At 39.1% G+C, this 19,558-nt stretch overlaps 1 protein-coding gene across 1 annotated transcript in view; it reads right to left on the bottom strand.

Moving 5' to 3' along the window:
- LOC139471431 (voltage-gated potassium channel subunit beta-2-like) overlaps positions 1-19,558 on the bottom strand; it is a 55,013-nt gene that overhangs the window by 19,150 nt on the left and 16,305 nt on the right. The window contains exons 10-11 of the mRNA XM_071253794.1: positions 19,380-19,468; positions 2,576-2,661 (exon numbers count right to left, since the gene is read on the bottom strand). Of these exons, the coding sequence (XP_071109895.1) occupies positions 2,576-2,661; positions 19,380-19,468 (175 nt within the window). The remainder of the gene's footprint in view (positions 1-2,575; positions 2,662-19,379; positions 19,469-19,558) is intronic.

The raw sequence follows: 19,558 nt of genomic DNA, 5'->3' as shown, positions 1-19,558 counted from the left end.
ATGTAAATATAATCAAATAGTAAGTATCACAGCCTACAGCGCAGATAATGCAAGGCATTCCTACAAGTATAAATATACATATTAACAAACAAATAAGACACCGATAGCTCGTCAATACATCATACAGGGTTGTGAAAGTCAATCCACTTGATAAACAAGGAATACAGTCTTGATCAAAATTAAGTTTTAGCCATAGAAATTCAAGTAAAGTTTATTCTAATACAGATTCTCCCAAAATTTTTTTGTTAAGGTGGATTAATTGAAAATTGTACTGTCATCAATGTATTTACTGTTATGTTGAGTTTGAGTAATTGAAAAATGCATTTTTTATGTATACCACATATTTTGGTCTTCATGATTAGAAGTCATTAACGTGACAGTAAATAAATCAAATGTTACAAATGTACCTCACAATGATGTCGAGGTCGTGCCATTAGATATGAGGAGAGTAACTACATGCTACATCTGCCATTTGGAATGAAAGGTGAACATTATCAAAATAGGTGTTTAAAAATATTAGATATTTTGGTATATGCCATTTGGGTTCTTGTCTTTGTAAATGTGTTCCCGAGTGCATTGAGAACTAGCATGAGAATCACCACGCTCTTGTCCTAAGACCATACAAGGATGTGTGTCTGGTCGCTGACGTATGAGATGTTGTCGGGAAATCGGCTGAAAACTGATTGAGTATTTCTCTCACACTGACTTTGGTACAAATTGTAGGATGATACAGTAAACTATGGTTATAACGAACACGCTTCTAATGAACTGACATAGTGTTATTTTGGTCCTGGGCATTTGCTGTATATATGCTTATAATGAACTAAGGTTATAACGAACTAAAATCAGTGGTCCCTTTCAGTTCGTTACAACCGTAGTTGACTGTACTTTAAAAAAACAATTGGTATACTGGATCTTCTCAAAAAACTCCATATATCAAATACATATTCTCAGAGTTCAACATCTTGGTCACTAAAACTCATCCCTCGAAACATTGGGACCATTTATGTCAAATGTCTTGTAATTACTCCGTAGCCTCATCCAATAGAGACCTCAGAAGTAGTTTTATTCATGCTGACTGAGATAATCAATACCAAGGTGTCCGGGACAAGCGGAATTGACAACCAAGTCACCAAGTCAGACCTCCCCATCCATTAAGTCACCTCTAAGATACTCAATACCAAGGTGTCCGGGACAAGCGGAATTGACAACCAAGTCACCAAGTCAGACCTCCCCATCCATTAAGTCACCTCTAAGATACTCAATACCAAGGTGTCCGGGACAAGCGGAATTGACAACCAAGTCACCAAGTCAGACCTCCCCATCCATTAAGTCACCTCTAAGATACTCAATACCAAGGTGTCCGGGACAAGCGGAATTGACAACCAAGTCACCAAGTCAGACCTCCCCATCCATTAAGTCACCTCTAAGATACTCAATACCAAGGTGTCCGGGACAAGCGGAATTGACAACCAAGTCACCAAGTCAGACCTCCCCATCCATTAAGTCACCTCTAAGATACTCAATACCAAGGTATCCGGGACAAGCGGAATTGACAACCAAGTCACCAAGTCAGACCTCCCCATCCATTAAGTCACCTCTAAGTTACTCAATACCAAGGTATCCGGGACAAGCGGAATTGACAACCAAGTCAGACCTTCCCATCCATTAAGTCACCTCTACGTTACTCAATACCAAGGTACATGTATCCTGGACAGGCTGAAAGATTTTCCCTTCCACATCATGTACACCTGAATCAGCTACTTTTCAGATAAACATGTGGGTACATTGTAATATCTCTTAATTGTACTTAAACAAACGGGGTTGGAAGTCTTTAAGGTGAGAGAAACACTGAATCAGCTGTTGAGCTTGCCAGGGCACCTGCTGAAGGTGCTTAATTCCCCCTCCGAACCTCACTCTCATCTACCTACTGAATGACAGCACACAAGTATTGGGCAGTAATATGTTGCATAGGAACACCCTGATTGTGAAGAATGGCAGTAATATACAGTATATGTGCGTGTAGCCACGGAGGCGATCGGAACCTACTCGAGGAGTGTGCGCGCAGCCACGGAGGCGATCGTAACCTACTCGAAGAGTGTGCACGCTGCCATGGAGGCGATCGTAACCTACTCAAAGAGTGTGCACGCAGCCACGGAGGCGATCGTAACCTACTCGAGGAGAAACATAAAGGCAAGAACAAGCTTCATCATGGCCGCAGCTAACCAGAGGTCATCTCTGAAATAGTGAATCATAGCTACTGCAGTCGCTGTCTATCTTCAACTTGGATTAAGCCACAACTAGTGTCATCGACTTCAGCGTCCATGTGACATTAAAGTTCTGTGATTCCAAATCGTCTTGTAACAATGTGGGTTAGAAGTGGATTACTTTTCCCAAGGGAAATGTCAATGTGATGGACGCTCTAAAAAACGGATAATGTAGTCCAACAAGTGTCTGGCTATACTCCATGCAGTCAGCCAGGGGCACCTGCAGCCACCAGGGGCGGGGCAGGTGGGCGTGGCAGGTGGGCGTAACAACATGCGGTAGAGAACCAGTGAAAAGTGGTATTGTTCACCTGTATGTTTCTCGCTTGTACACGGGCTTATTCCCAAGCAGCTTATCCATCTCGCTAAGAATAGCCGGTGTCAGCTTGGACACATACTGAAACAAGAAACACAAACAATAAGTACATGTCGGCCATATATCCACAACCGCCGTGATGAAGAGCGAGATGGTAATGTGTCTTGATACAGAGGATGTTACTTTTGTCCTTTCATCTGCAACAACCTAATAAAATGTCCACATAATTTTCTGAATTCTGCGGAAAAGGAGTTCTTAACTTCTATCTAAGCTTTGTAATGTCAGAAACACATGATTTAAAACAAACTAAACTGACAAACTAAGAAACTGAAATTACACATATTGACACATATGATTCAGGACTAAAAAGTAATTTAGTTTGTTTGCAAAAAGACACTGTATTGTCACTTTATTAGTCGCTATATAAGTGCAATAATCTTGGACGCGATGTTAAATCCAATTTCACCTCACTTCACCTATTAACACTACTCTGTACACTGATCTTGTGCAGTGTGTACTTGTTGTTAGATGTGTATTGGATGAAATGCATACACCAACATGAGTTTTTAACAACACAAGGCAAGCATGGACTCAAAGTCTTCAGATGCTGTGCATATATCACACGGCAAAAAAACACATGTCGCAAAACAAACATTCATACGTCAACATGCTTATTAATCGTGCAGAATAAAATCATAAATTTTAACCACATGAAAACCATGACAAAATCTCACAAACTTAAACATCTAAATGTCAGCATACTAAATGTGGGAAGCAGATGTAGGAGCGGTCTTATGAAAAGAAAATGACTTCATTGTGTGCGGAATGGGTCAGCTTAAACAGGTGCCCTTGTCAAAAGGTATCACAGCTGAACTGTCATGAAGCATCATGGCTAGCAATGGGCAAGGAATGACAGTCACAGGACTATGTGGAATGGGTCGGCTTAAACAGGTGCCCTTGTCAAAAGGTATCACAGCTGAACTGTCATGAAGCATCATGGCTAGCAATGGGCAAGGAACGGCAGTCACAGGACTATGTCTTGGTTCATGCTGCTGAGGAAGTTTCAGAGACAGAAATTTAATGTTGTTTTTAGCAATAACCCAGCAATATTATGGCAGGGGACACCATGACATTAGCTACATCCATACCATTTCACAAAAACAACATAAGGCTAACAGTGGACATTTCAAAGGACAATGATTAAGTCCTCAATTATTTTCTTCAAGGAACATGTCTATCATGCTGGTGATGGTTCATTAGCTGCAGCATTGACGCATGTAGCCTTTGGCCAAACTTTTGTATGGGGACAAATGGAACAGGTCCATTGCTTGTTGAAAGAGGCGACTAAATGGGATCGGAAGGTCAGGCTCGGTGAAATCATGTCACCATAGTCTGTGAGCCCAGTAGGAGAAAGAAAGAGAGCTTCAAAACCAAAAGATGTCATTGAGTCAGTGACTCCGAAATGATGAAGATGGGATACAATGAGGAACAGTTGCGGGCATCTTTTAGAAAGATGGCACAAGTCTTTTACACAGGTAGGAATCTACATTCCTCTGCTGTGTGTCTCTCAGGAAGCAGCAGAATCTGGCTGCACACCATTTCCCCATGTGGGAGTCAAACACGGACTTTCACTGTCAGGAGCAAACACTTTAACCACTGGGCCACCTCACAGCTTCCTTCAGCAGCAGGGTAAAGGTACTTAATTTTGTGTAACAGTATTCCGAAAAAGCATCACTGAACTCAGAAGGCTGTCAGAAATATCCCATCAGGGACAGATTTCTTCCAAATGTACTTCAGTGGGATAATGCCTCTTGCTTTCCGTCATGATCATTCTGGTTATTATAAATAATGCCTCTTGCTTTCCGTCATGTCATTCTGGTTATTATAAGTAATGCCTCTTGCTTTCCAGACTCTTTAAACTATGCTCGTTCAGAGGTTATGTGCCACCTGAAAGAATCTACAAGCGCAAAGAGTGCAGGTATTGGCTGATGGAGAAGGGGGAGGGGGCGTGTTATTGATGCAAGTCTAGCCAGCATGGCAAGTAAAGAGTGCCGGTATTGGCTGATGGAGAAGGGGGAGGGGGCGTGTTATTGATACAAGTCTAGCCAGCATGGCAAGTAAAGAGTGCCGGTATTGGCTGATGGAGAAGGGGGAGGGGGCGTGTTATTGATGCAAGTCTAGCCAGCATGGCAAGTAAAGAGTGCCAGTATTGGCTGATGGAGAAGGGGGAGGGGGCGTGTTATTGATGCAAGTCTAGCCAGCATGGCAAGTAAAGAGTGCCGGTATTGGCTGATGGAGAAGGGGGCTGGGGCGTGTTATTGATGCAAGTCTAGCCAGCATGGCAAGTAAAGAGTGCCAGTATTGGCTGATGGAGAAGGGGGAGGGGGCGTGTTATTGATGCAAGTCTAGCCAGCATGGCAAGTAAAGAGTGCAGGTATTGGCTGATGGAGAAGGGGGAGGGGGCGTGTTATTGATGCAAGTCTAGCCAGCATGGCAAGTAAAGTGTGCCGGTATTGGCTGATGGAGAAGGGGGAGGGGGCGTGTTATTGATACAAGTCTAGCCAGCATGGCAAGTAAAGAGTGCCGGTATTGGCTGATGGAGAACGGGGAGGGGGAGAGCAAGGGGGCGTGTTCAAATGCTTTTGTTAAAGTTTTGGTACACTTAGAATAAACGATTGCCTAAAACTTTCCAGTTTGAAATGTATTCGTTTGTCAGTGAGTGAGTTGGGTTTTACACTACTTTTTTCAATATTCCAGCAATATCATCGCAGGGGACAAAGGGGACAAATGAAATAAGTGGGGAATCAAACTGCGCATTTGGCATGAAGAGTGAATGCTGTAACCACTAGGCTACCCTACCGCCCTGAATTTCGTAGTCTGCAGAATGGTGGAGGGGGTGGGACATGCCTCTGACTAGCATAGATTACTGCAACGATACACATAATTCTCTGTGCTTTCATGAGATTAACGTAACTGTTTGTTTGGTAATCGCCACAATCAGAAATATTCCAGCTATATGACATCAACCAAGTCAGCGAGCCCTACCACAAAATCATGTCAGTCGCTTCTTATGACAAGCTGTTGCTAAAGACCAGTTTTAACTTTAGTGAAGTATGATATCTGATAAAGAAGACAGTATTAAAGATAAATGAAAAATGGTCAATTCTTAACTTATATTAGATACTGCTATCCTATCTCCTCCTCCGTACCCTTCTTCTATTCTACACAACCCTATCCTATCCACCTCACCATTGTCTCATTCACTATGAAAATTAAAAAAACAACACCCCCCCCCCCCCCCCAAAGAAACAAAAAACAACCAACAATTCTAACCCAGATCTTGGTCTTGGTTGCTGGAGTTATGAATTCCAGCAATAACCTAGCAGGGGCTTCCAGTCCTCACACATTGTACCCAAGTGTGGAATCAAACCCGGGCTCGCAGCATGACAAGTGAACACTCTACCTACTGGGCTACTCAACCTTCCCTTGGTTACAAGTGCAGTCCAAGTCTGTACAGTTACTTTTGTTTGTTTGTTTGTTGTCTAACGCCACGCTCTGCAATATTCCAGCTATATAATGGAGGAATGTAAATAATCAAGTCTGGACCAGACAATCTAGTGATTGACATCATGAGCATCGATCCACGCAATTTGGATACGATGACATGCATCAACCAAGTCAGCGAGGTTGCGTTAGTTGCCTCTTACGACAAGCATAGTTGGCTTTTACGGCAAGCATGGGTTGCTGAAGACCTATTCTACCCCGAATCTTCACGGGTCCTGTACAGTACTGGACATAAACAGATATGACACTGTTCCAGCATTGGGCCTAAGATGCTGAAGATGGGATAACATGAATTTTGTCAAGAATAGCATCTTTGATAAACAATTGAACAAATCTGTCTCCAGCACTAGCAATACAAGTATGAATCAAAATCAGTCTACACACCTGCTGGTTGTGTCAGCTATATTATATGTTGTATACATCAGTGATATACAGCTATATTACATGTCGTATACATCAGTGATATACAGCTATATTACATGTCATATACTTCAGTGATATACAGCTATATTATATGTCATAAACGTCAGTGATATACAGCTATATTACATGTCGCATACATCAGTGATATACAGCTATATTACATGTTGCATACGTCAGTGATATACAGCTATATTACATGTCATATACGTCAGTGATATACAGCTATATTACATGTTGCATACGTCAGTGATATACAGCTATATTACATGTCGCATACATCAGTGATATACAGCTATATTACATGTCATATACGTCAGTGATATACAGCTTTATTACATGTCGTATACTTCAGTGATATACAGCTATATTACATGTCGTATACATCAGTGATATACAGCTATATTACATGTCATATACGTCAGTGATAAACAGCTATATTACATGTCATATACGTCAGTGATATAGTTATATTACATGTCGTATACGTCAGTGATAAACAGCTATATTACTTGTCATATACTTCAGTGATATACAGCTACATTACATGTCATATATGTCAGTGATATACAGCTGTATTACATGTCGTATACATCAGTTATATACAGCTATATTACATGTCGTATACATCACTGATATACAGCTATGTTACATGTCATATACGTCAGTGATATACAGCTATATTACATGTTGCATACTTCAGTGATATACAGCTATATTACATGTCATATACTTCAGTGATATACAGCTATATTACATGTTGTATACATCACTGATATACAGCTATGTTACATGTCGTATATGTCTGTGATATACAGCTATATTACATGTTGCATACTTCAGTGATATACAGCTATATTACATGTCGTATACGTCAGTGATATACAGCTATATTACATGTCGTATACGTCAGTGATATACAGCTATATTAGATGTCATATATGTCAGTTATATACAGCTATATTATATGTCATATACGTCAACGATATACAGCTATATTACATTTCATATACGTCAGTGATATACAGCTATATTACATGTCATATACGTCAGTGATATACAGCTATATTACATGTCGTATACGTCAGTGATATACAGCTATATTACATGTCGTATACATCAGTGATATACAGCTATATTAGATGTCATATATGTCAGTTATATACAGCTATATTATATGTCATATACGTCAACGATATACAGCTATATTACATTTCATATACGTCAGTGATATACAGCTATATTACATGTCATATACTTCAGTGATATACAGCTTTATTACATGTCGTATACATCGGTGATATACAGCTATATTACATGTCATATACTTCAGTGATATACAGCTATATTACATGTCGTATAAATCAGTGATATACAGCTATATTACATGTCATATATGTCAGTTGTATACAGCTATATTACATGTCGTATACGTCAACGATATACAGCTATATTACATGTTGTATACATCAGTGATATACAGCTATATTACATGTCGTATAGGTCAGTTATATACAGCTATATTACATGTCATATACTTCAGTGATATATAGCTATATTACATGTCATATACGTCAACGATATACAGCTATATTACATTTCATATACGTCAGTGATATACAGCTATATTACATGTCATATACTTCAGTGATATACAGCTATATTACATGTCGTATAAATCAGTGATATACAGCTATATTACATGTCATATATGTCAGTTATATACAGCTATATTACATGTTGTATACATCAGTGATATACAGCTATATTACATGTCGTATAGGTCAGTTGTATACAGCTATATTACATGTCGTATACGTCAGTGATATACAGCTATATTAGATGTCATATATGTTAGTTATATACAGCTATATTATATGTCATATACGTCAACGATATACAGCTATATTACATTTCATATACGTCAACGATATACAGCTATATTACATGTCATATACTTCAGTGATATACAGCTATATTACATGTCGTATACATCAGTGATATACAGCTATATTACATGTCGTATAGGTCAGTTATATACAGCTATATTACATGTCATATACGTCAGTGATATACAGCTATATTACATGTCATATACTTCAGTGATATACAGCTTTATTACATGTCGTATACATCAGTGATATACAGCTATATTAGATGTCGTATAGGTCAGTTATATACAGCTATATTACATGTCGTATATGTCAGTGATATACAGCTATATTACATGTCATATACGTCAGTGATATACAGCTATATTACATGTCATATACTTCAGTGATATACAGCTTTATTACATGTCGTATACATCAGTGATATACAGCTATATTACATGTTGTATAGGTCAGTTATATACAGCTATATTACATGTCATATACGTCAACGATATACAGCTATATTACATTTCATATACGTCAGTGATATACAGCTATATTACTTGTCATATACTTCAGTGATATACAGCTATATTACATGTTATATACTTCAGTGATATACAGCTATATTACATGTCATATACATCAGTGATATACAGCTATATTACATGTCATATACATCAGCGATATACAGCTATATTACATGTCATATACTTCAGTGATATACAGCTATATTACATGTCGTATACATCGGTGATATACAGCTATATTACATGTCGTATACATCAGTGATATACAGCTATATTACATGTCGTATACATCAGTGATATACAGCTATATTACATGTCATATACTTCAGTGATATACAGCTATATTACATGTCGTATAAATCAGTGATATACAGCTATATTACATGTCATATATGTCAGTTATATACAGCTATATTACATGTCATATACCTCAGTGATATACAGCTATATTACATGTCATATAGGTAAGTTATATACAGCTATATTACATGTCATATATGTCAGTTATATACAGCTATATTACATGTTATATACATCAGTGATATACAGCTATATTACATGTCGTAAAGGTCAGTTATATACAGTTATATTACATGTCATATACTTCAGTGATATACAGCTATATTACATGTCGTATAGGTAAGTTATATACAGCTATATTACATGTCGTATACGTCAGTGATATACAGCTATATTACATGTCATATACTTCAGTGATATACAGTTATATTACATGTCGTATACGTCAGTGATAAACAGCTATATTACATGTCGTAAAGGTCAATTATATACAGCAATATTACATGTCGTATACGTCAGTGATATACAGCTATATTACATGTCATATACTTCAGTGATATACAGCTATATTACATGTCGTATAGGTCAGTTATATACAGCTATATTACATGTCGTATACGTCAGTGATATACTTCAGTTGCTACACATGGAGATGGCTGGTTGATACAAACATGTTGCTAAGCAACGGTGCAGGACACTAATAAGTTCTGGGAGGGACAGACGACGCAGGGCAGCATGCTAGTAGCCAGTGCAGCCACAGCGGGGAAAACTGAAGCTGGACTGACGCTGTAGGGGAGGAAGCGAGCCACGCTAGCAACAACACACACGCAGGGGCTAGAATGGCGGCCGGCACGTTACCGCTTATGTCAGACGATACTGTCCACTACAACACAGAAAGGTCACACTGGTCGGCAACTCCTTGTGCATGCATGGTTTACACTGAAGACGTGTATAAACCACCTTACCTCTAGACTAGGGACCGACCATTTGACATTTTGGGGGCCTGAGACTTTATCGAAAAAAATAACTTGTAGCAGAAAATGCTTGTAAAAATTAATTATGTTGAATGAAATTGACTTCTACAAAAAACACATTTCATTTTTTTTATATTTAGGCTTGTAGTTTCAATTAATTTTTTTTATGTCTCCTTTTGCAGCTGTACCTGAAAAAATAGTTGTCTCCGAACGGAATCCCAGGCCCCCGACAAGAATATAAAATGGTCGGTCCCTCAGGCATTGTCAGATTTGTTGCTCTGAATAATAGAGCTTGTGTTATGGACAATAGTCCACAATAACTTTCCATCAGGCATTACCTTGTTGTTCAGTCGAAACTGAAAGTGTGTACATTAAAAAAGATCGGATTACTTCAGTGGGTATTTTTTCACCTTTTGGAATATTTCAAATGCTTGTGTGACATGTTGTGTATGTTAAATGTTGTGTCCTTTATACCAACTCAGGAAATCCTTGCACACAGGTGTTCATGTGTTATTTGACGCCTAAATATGCAGTATGCTGATATACTACAGTACCACTTTTCATTTTCAAGGTATAGTTTGGTAATGCATATTAATTATGACTATGAAAATTGATGTAAATAAGTCTGTTTTGTACCGCTTAATGCGAGGTGTCTGTATAATCTGTGCATGCTTCAATGAAAGTTTTGTTTGTTTGTTTATTGTTTAAAGCCGTACTCAGCAATATTCCAGCTATATGACATCGGACTGCAAATAATCCAGGCTGGGTCAGACAATCCAGTGATTGACATCATGAGCATTGATCCGTGTAATTGGGATACAATGACATGCATCAACCAAATCAGCGAGCCTGACCACCCGATCCTGTTAGTCGCCTCTTACGATAAGCAGTCGCCTTCAGTGAGTGAGTGAGTGAGTGAGTGAGTGAGTGAGTGAGTGAGTATGGTTTTACAAACCTTTTCACATTCTAGCTCAAACCTCGGATGTCCCTTATTCATCTGATCATGTCTCACGATGATAGACAACTGACGTCTCTTATTCATCTGATCATGTCTCACGATAATAGACAACTGACGTCTCTTATTCATCTGATCATGTCTCACGATAATAGACAACTGACGTCTCTTATTCATCTGATCATGTCTCACGATAATAGACAACTGACGTCTCTTATTCATCTGATCATGTCTCAGGATAATAGACAACTGACGTCTCTTATTCATCTGATCATGTCTCACGATGATAGACAACTGACATTTCTTATTCATCTGATCATGTCTCAGGATAATAGACAACTGACGTCTCTTATTCATCTGATCATGTCTCAGGATAATAGACAACTGACGTCTCTTATTCATCTGATCATGTCTCACGATGATAGACAACTGACGTCCCTTATTCATCTGATCATGTCTCAGGATAATAGACAACTGACGTCTCTTATTTCTCTGATCATGTCTCACGATGATAGACAACTGACGTCTCTTATTCATCTGATCATGTCTCACGATAATAGACAACTGACGTAACTGGAATATATTTGCTACGTCAACATAAAACAGTTTGAGTATCAATACGGTACTGTGATGTGTATTAAAACAATCCTAACAAACATTGACCACTTAGAATCCATTGTGCTTAAATCTACTCCCTCTATACTATCGGGGGCGGTTTTCTGACGTGCCCCGCTGTGATATTTCTGGAATATTGCTAAAAGCGGCATAAAACCATACTCGCTCACTTTATACTATGGACTTGATCGGTGTGCAAGGCTTGAAGTGAAACCTTGAATCTCTAACCTCATGAGCTTGCTATATTGTACAGCAGGGGAAAAAATTAGAACTAGCCAGCTAGTTCAGACTAGCTCTGTAATGTTAAAGGTATTATAAGGGTTTGTAGAATTTCAAACATTTCAGGGGGAATTGCTACATGTTGACTTTCTTGGTTAATTTTTATCCCCAGTATAAGGTGGGATATACTTATAACATCCCTACCAACCCCACTCCAAACCCCAAATGACATGAACATACAGGCATTAACAACAAAACCGTCCCTTTTTGTTATTGAAACAGTTGTGTATTTGTCATTTGGGCCAATACCAACCCATAGGGTCAAAATCAAAATGTGCACCACAAACCCACAGATTCTTGATCCATCTCTGCTCACGGTGCTCTGATATTGGAACTTGAGTTGCCATGACTACAAATACCTCCGAACAGTGTGATGGCAGACAGGACTTGAGTTGACAAGGCTTCACTGTAGCAGAATATTGCTGACAGGGACTCAAGCCGCTGATATTCACATGTGTGTTGTTTGTTTATTGTGGAATCAAGGCATCACTATTCACATGTGTGTTTGTTTATTATAGAATAAAGGAGTAGAAATTCAGATGTGTGTTGTTTGTTTATTGTGGAATCAAGTCGTTCATATTCACGTGTGTTGTTTGTTTGTTTTTGTGAAATCAAGCCGTCAATATTCACATGTGTTTTTTGTTTATCATAAAATCAAGGAGTCGATATTCACATGTGTGTTGTTTGTTTTTTGTGGAATCAGGCAGTAGAAATTCAGATATGTCTTGTTTATTATAGAATGAAGGAGTTGATAATCACATGTGTGTTGTTTGTTTATAAAAGAATCAAGCTGTAGAAATTCAGATGTGTGTTTGTTTTTTATAGAATCAAGGAGTTGATAATCACATGTGTGTTTGTTTGTTTATCATAGAAACAAGCAGTCGATATTCACATGTGTGTTTGTTTGTTTATCATAGAAACAAGCAGTCGATATTCACATGTGTGTTTGTTTGTTTGTTTATCATAGAAACAAGCAGTAGAAATTCAGGTGTGTTGTATATTTAACTTTTGAAATGCCACAGAAAGAAGCTAGGAGAGTAACGGAGTCACACAACCAGCACATGGGACGCCACAGACTTGCAGCAGACGTACAAACACAGTGACACTCCCAGAGGCAGATGTGCACTACACCAAGATGGGATCGACCATATTTACAAGAGAAAAAAGCAACAGGTACCCTGTACATTTCATACAACTGTCTCTTGTATGTCATGTTCGCACTCCAGGCTGAAACATGAGACAATACGAGAAGGAAGTCATTAAGGCACTGGAGGACAGAGACAGAACTCACGAAGCTGTAGGACGTAAAGAGAGAGAACTCATGCTCTTAAAAGAATTTCTTCATTAAAAGTATCTAAGGCATGAATACACTTAAAGTATACTTGGCAAAAATGTTTTTTTATAAATAGAACTGGTTTTGAATAAGCATGCCTGTCCTTAAGATAACAATGAAGGATCTTGAAGCCTGATTGATCCATTATTGACTTGTAGTGTAGCTCTAGTATTCAGTTCTTGTACAACTTGATGTGCACACATGCCTCTGTGCATAAAGCACATTAATATGACCGCTTATGTTGCCTGAATGATGATCGTATTGCAGAGGCGCTCAGAGCTGTTACACTTGAGTCTTGTCGTGTCACAGATTGCCTGGTTTGATCTACAGGGGACCTTTGTTTATACATTACAAATACACGTTCTTCTGTGTTATATATCTCCTGTAAAGCGGCAGGCTATTTGTGTTCATGTGGGGCTTGGTTTGTAAATTGGCAGTCCTAGGAAAGTTTTTTTCAATTTGACAAATTCCTTTTGTCTGTCAATTCAAATTTTGTTTTGAATATAAATTAATAGCAGTTAAAGTAAATGATAACTCGTATTACAATGACTCAGTTTCACACAGATATAACGTATATCGCTGTCTATAAAGCAATCCCACCTAAAAGGTGACCCCCCTGTCAAAGCCTTCAAAATCGATGCTAATTAATACACCCCGATTTGATTACAATGACTCCGCCCTTAAACCAGAAATGGGTATACGATCATTGAACAGGGACTTCCTTTCAATTAATCACCTATTACACAGCTATTTCAATTAATCACCTATTACACAGCTATTTCAATTTATCACCTATTACACGGCTATTTCAATTAATCACCTATTACATGGCTATTTCAATTAATCACCTATTACACAGCTATTTCAATTTATCACCTATTACACAGCTATTTCAATTAATCACCTGTTACGCAGCTATTTCAATTAATCACCTATTACACAGCTATTTCAATAAATCACCTATTACACGGCTATTTCAATTTATCACCTATTACACAGCTATTTCAATTTATCACCTATTACACAGCTATTTCAATTAATCACCTATTACTCAGCTATTTCAATTAATCACCTATTACACAGCTATTTCAATTTATCACCTATTACACAGCTATTTCAAGTAATTTCCTATTACACAGCTATTTTAACATTTTATGTATTATCAAGTTGACAAACTAACATCTCAATTGCTTTTTTCAAGATTAGCATATTTGCTTTTATCCTAAAAACTGCCTTGTTTTGGTTGTTGACTTTTTCAGTACTAAATACATTTGATTATGCTAATCATACTTCAAGACAGGTGTTAATTGCACTGCTTAATTCAGTATCACTGGAACTGTAAAATGGGTACTTCTGAATGGTGAAATAGCTTTTACTAAAGAATCTACACGCTACATATGTTAATGTCTCACTGGTCCTCGGAACACAAGGCTACCAGAATTCGCAAGTCTCAAGGGAAGTTTGACCCTCAGCAGTATTCCAGCTATAGCAGCCTTTAAATAATCAGTTTTGGATCAGACAATCCAGTGTTTGAAATCATGAGCAGCGCCCAATGCCATCGGTGTACAGTGACATGCAACCAACCAAGTCACATAGCCTCGTCCGTTTAGTCACCTCTTACAACAAGCATAAGTTGCTTGGGACCTATTCTAACTCGGCATCCCTACATGGGCAGGGTGGTGAGGTGAGGTGAAGTGAGGTGAAATGGGGTTCAACGTCACGTCCAAGATTATTGCACTTATATAGCGACGTGCATGCACATGTGTGTGTGGCTGCTTGTACTGGTCCGGACTGATGCTGATTTATAGTGCTAGCTCGCTGAGATACCATGCCACAGTTTAACATGTATACCCCACTCAGACACAGTATACTGACTCCAAGCCAACCAGTCCTTGTTTTCGCCCCTTAATGTCAAGCACCAGACAGGGTAACAACAAGTATCATCTTTAAGCGTCTTATGGTTTGACGCGGCCAGGGATCAAACCCCGGACCTTGGGCTCTCCGGGCGGGCACTCTACCACTAGACCATGGAGGCGGTCTCCATGAGGGGGAAGCATCTTTGATCCTGGTCAAACAAAGCATGGCTTCAGAAGTGCATCGACTACATGTATCGCCTTTGTGACATAATATTGGGGACTTATCTCTCTTGTGACGTAATATTGGGGACTTATCTCCCTTGTGACGTAATGTTGGGGACTTATCTCCCTTTTAAAGTAATGTTGGGGACTTATCTCCCTTGTGAGGTAATGTTGAGGACTTATCTCCCTTGTGAGGTAATGTTGGGGACTTATCTCCCTTGTGACGTAATATTGGGGACTTATCTCCCTTGTGACGTAATGTTGGGGACTTATCTCCCTTGTGAAGTAATGGTGGGGACTTATCTCCCTTGTGACGTAATGTTGGGGACTTATCTCCCTTTTGAAGTAATGTTGGGGACTTATCTCCCTTGTGACGTAATGTTGGGGACTTATCTCCCTTGTGTAGTAATGGTGGGGACTTATCTCCCTTGTGACGTAATATTGGGGACGTATCTCCCTTGTGACATAATGTTCGGGACTTATCTCCCTTTTGAAGTAATGTTGGGACTTATCTCCCTTGTGACGTAATGTTCGGGACTTATCTCCCTTTTGAAGTAATGTTGGGGACTTATCTCCCTTGTGACGTAATATTGGGGACGTATCTCCCTTGTGAAGTAATGTTGGGGACTTATCTCCCTTGTGACGTAATGTTGGGGACTTAACTCCCTTTTGAAGTAATGTTGGGGACTTATCTCCCTTGTGACGTAATGTTGGGGACTTATCTCCCTCTTGAAGTAATGTTGGGGACTTATCTCCCTTGTGACGTAATATTGGGGACTTATCTCCCTTGTGACGTAATGTTGGGGACTTATCTCCCTTGTGATGTAATGTTGGGGACTTATCTCCCTTGTGACGTAATGCTAGGGACTTATCTCCCTTGTGAAGTAATGTTGCAAGCTCCTTCCCAGCGTGTGACACCTTCGTTACACTCTGGGTAACACCAGTGCGGGCCTGGCCATTACAAGAATCTTGAAATTTACCCTCTAACCCCTAATGTAGTCACTTCATACTTTTGTTTATGTGTTTGGGAATGCCATCATACTTCGTTTTGAAAAGGTTTACGACTGACCATGTTTTCCAAATGAATTTACTTTGTTGTTTGTATAATCAAATTGGTTCAAGATTGCAGACTAACGGAAAATCAACCAACTTCTCCCTTACATTCTTACTTTATCAATTACATGATAGTTTTAATGAAATAGAAATTCAAATTGATAAACAAAAACAGTAATTCAGCAGGGATAAGTGTATTCAGCGTCAGGACAGTCGTCACTTGTTTGTAAACATAACGGTCAATCGGCTGCAAGTTCAACTCCAAGCATGGTTGTGGGGAGTTTTTACTGGTGGCACGATAGTATAGAGAGCTCCGCGAACAGGATATCGCTGTGAGGAGCTTGGTAATGTTCGGGACTTATCTCCCTTATGACATAATGTTGGGTAATTGTCTCCCTTGTTAAGTAATGTTGGGTGATTATCTCCCTTGTTAAGTAATGTTAGAAAATTATATTCCTTGTGAAGTAATGTTCGGGACTTACCTCCCTTGTGACATAATGTTGGGTAATTGTCTCCCTTGTTAAGTAATGTTGGGTAATTATCTCCCTTGTTAAGTAATGTTAGGAAATTATAATCCTTGTGAAGTAATGTTGGGTAATTGTCTCCCTTGTGATGTAATGTTGGGTAATTGTCTCCCTTGTTAAGTAATGTTGGGTTATTATCTCCCTTGAGAAGTAAAGTTGCAAGTTCCTCGTAGCGATGTCTCGTTTGCAAACCTCTATATACTATCGCAGACACCAGTCACAGCACCCGACTGTGATAGGTGGCTACAACCATGCTTGCAGATCAACTCGCAGCCGACCATAATCAATTGTAGTGGGCATAATATGGCTTCGAATATGGCTATGGCTATTTGCCCTGTGTAAGCTCCAAGATGAATTGACTAAATCTAAAGATCTAGAATTAGCATGGATAATATACAATCTGGATTAGATGGATATCCTTGCATTTCAAACCAAGGAGCCTGTTCCACGGACAAGCTTGTTTCTCATGCAACAACACTTGTGCTTCCTGCCTTAAACCAGCCACAAGGGCCTGTTACAAGGGTAATGTAAATGCTCTGTTACCACGACAACGTACACCGCTGCGACCCTGGAGGTGACCTTGGAAGGGGTTTGTTATTTAGTACAGTGTCCAAACGCTCTTGAATTTCCAACGTGATTTTAGGAACAAACTGGCAAGGGTAAAAAATGGAAAAGTGATTAAACAAACCTGATGTTGAGTAGTAAGCCAAATAATGACTTGCCTGTTGGCAGTGTTAATGTGTAGGAGTGACGGCTATGTTTGGGAGACAGAGGGAATGTTATTAATTCGATTCCTACATACCAATATCTTGAAACCTGGTGACTTTTTCAGCATGATGAAAAAAATATTTTTCACCATAGAAGTAAACAGAAATATAGCATATGTTAAATCAGAAATTTTTGATAACAGATTTTGGACAGGGTAGTGGTAGGGGGCATTAATAATACTGTGAAGATTTTTCCTTCATTGAAAGACTCAATAATAATAATAATAATAATAATAATAATAATAATAATAATAATAATAATAGCCTAACCAGCCTGACTGTGCCAGGATCACCCAAGCCCTCTTTGACGCATTTTTTATTTTAATCTGTACATGATAATAATAATAGGCTATTAATATTGCGCATGTTTCTACACCCCTCATGGGCATGCTCAAAGCGCTAGCATTACCCCGGTCACTGGATCAGTGTGCACTCAACAATCATTCTCAACTCCCTGGGGAGAATACAACCCCAGCTGCCTGATAGGTGCTAGAAGGTTAACAGCCACTTTGCCATCTCATCCTACCGGGTACCCATTCACTGCTGGGTGAACAGAGGCACATTCCGAACAAAGTCGCTTGCCCAATGAGACGCCACATGTGTTACATGTGCTACTGTCTGGGCAAGGATTTCAGGCGATAGCTCACCAATTCCATTTTCAAAATTGAATAGGATAGGCCCATGGACTGACAACAGTGCAGTACCAGAAAGACATAGTCAGATACAAATTTACAGTAAATGAAAATGGCTATTTGTAAGTATCGGAACATGGGACGAGACAAACAATGCTTTCTGCAAAGGAAGTCACAAGGTTTCAAACTATTTCAGTCCATGAAACTTAAATGTTACTAAACTCCTCACTTGTTAACAGTAAGCTTGAAGTTATGCCATTATTTAGATGAACTACGGTAACAGGTGTGAGGAACAGCACATGAGAAATAACTTCATGAGGACATGAATCACAGCAACCACACTTCAAACAAATGCAAAATACACTTGAAATGCCAGAACCAGGGAACAGTCCATCACGGGGAGTCTAGATACCGAAACGGTTGGGAATCCAGAAATCCCAATTCCAAAGCTTGTAGTTTGTGTTGTTTCAAAAAAGAAAGAAGTCACGCCCAATTTCTATAGAAACCAATACCCAAATTATCTAAAACTAAGTTTAACTACAAAAAGGTGAAAAGAAATATGTAAAAGGATTTCTGGAAAAAATTGCGATTTTTTTCATTCTTACCCTAAATGCCATAAAAAATGTGCAAAATAGCCTGCACACTTTCTTCACAAATTGTCGATTAACTGTCAATGAATTATTTCCCTGGTTCTATAAAATTCAACTAGTAAAACTCTACATGTCATTAACAGTGACTGACAGGCTGGCAATTTGTGCAGTATCAAATAAGCAAGAACTCATGTAGTCCACGTGATCAGCTTAGCAGTGTCATCAGCTTGTGAACAGCAAAGAAAGTACATGCAGTGAATCACACACAGCGAGAGTGGGCACCCCACCAGGCAAAGGGAGGTAACTCTTACCTGCAGGGCCTGGATGTCCTCGTACAGCTGATCAACATTGGAAGCTCCAAGGAGGACACAGTGAACATTCTCACTCTTAACACACCACGCTGGAGACGAGAAAACAGGCATTGGGTTGGATCAGCGGACAGGTCAAATAGCAAAACAGATTACGTAATTTGAAATAATTTTCTGCTCCC

The sequence above is a fragment of the Haliotis cracherodii genome, unplaced genomic scaffold, assembly GCF_022045235.1.
Source record: "Haliotis cracherodii isolate W230 unplaced genomic scaffold, xgHalCrac1.p SCAF_22, whole genome shotgun sequence".
Lineage (NCBI taxonomy): Eukaryota > Metazoa > Mollusca > Gastropoda > Lepetellida > Haliotidae > Haliotis > Haliotis cracherodii.
Note: the sequence above shows the minus strand (reverse complement) of the source record. Positions and strands in the feature narration are given on the sequence as shown.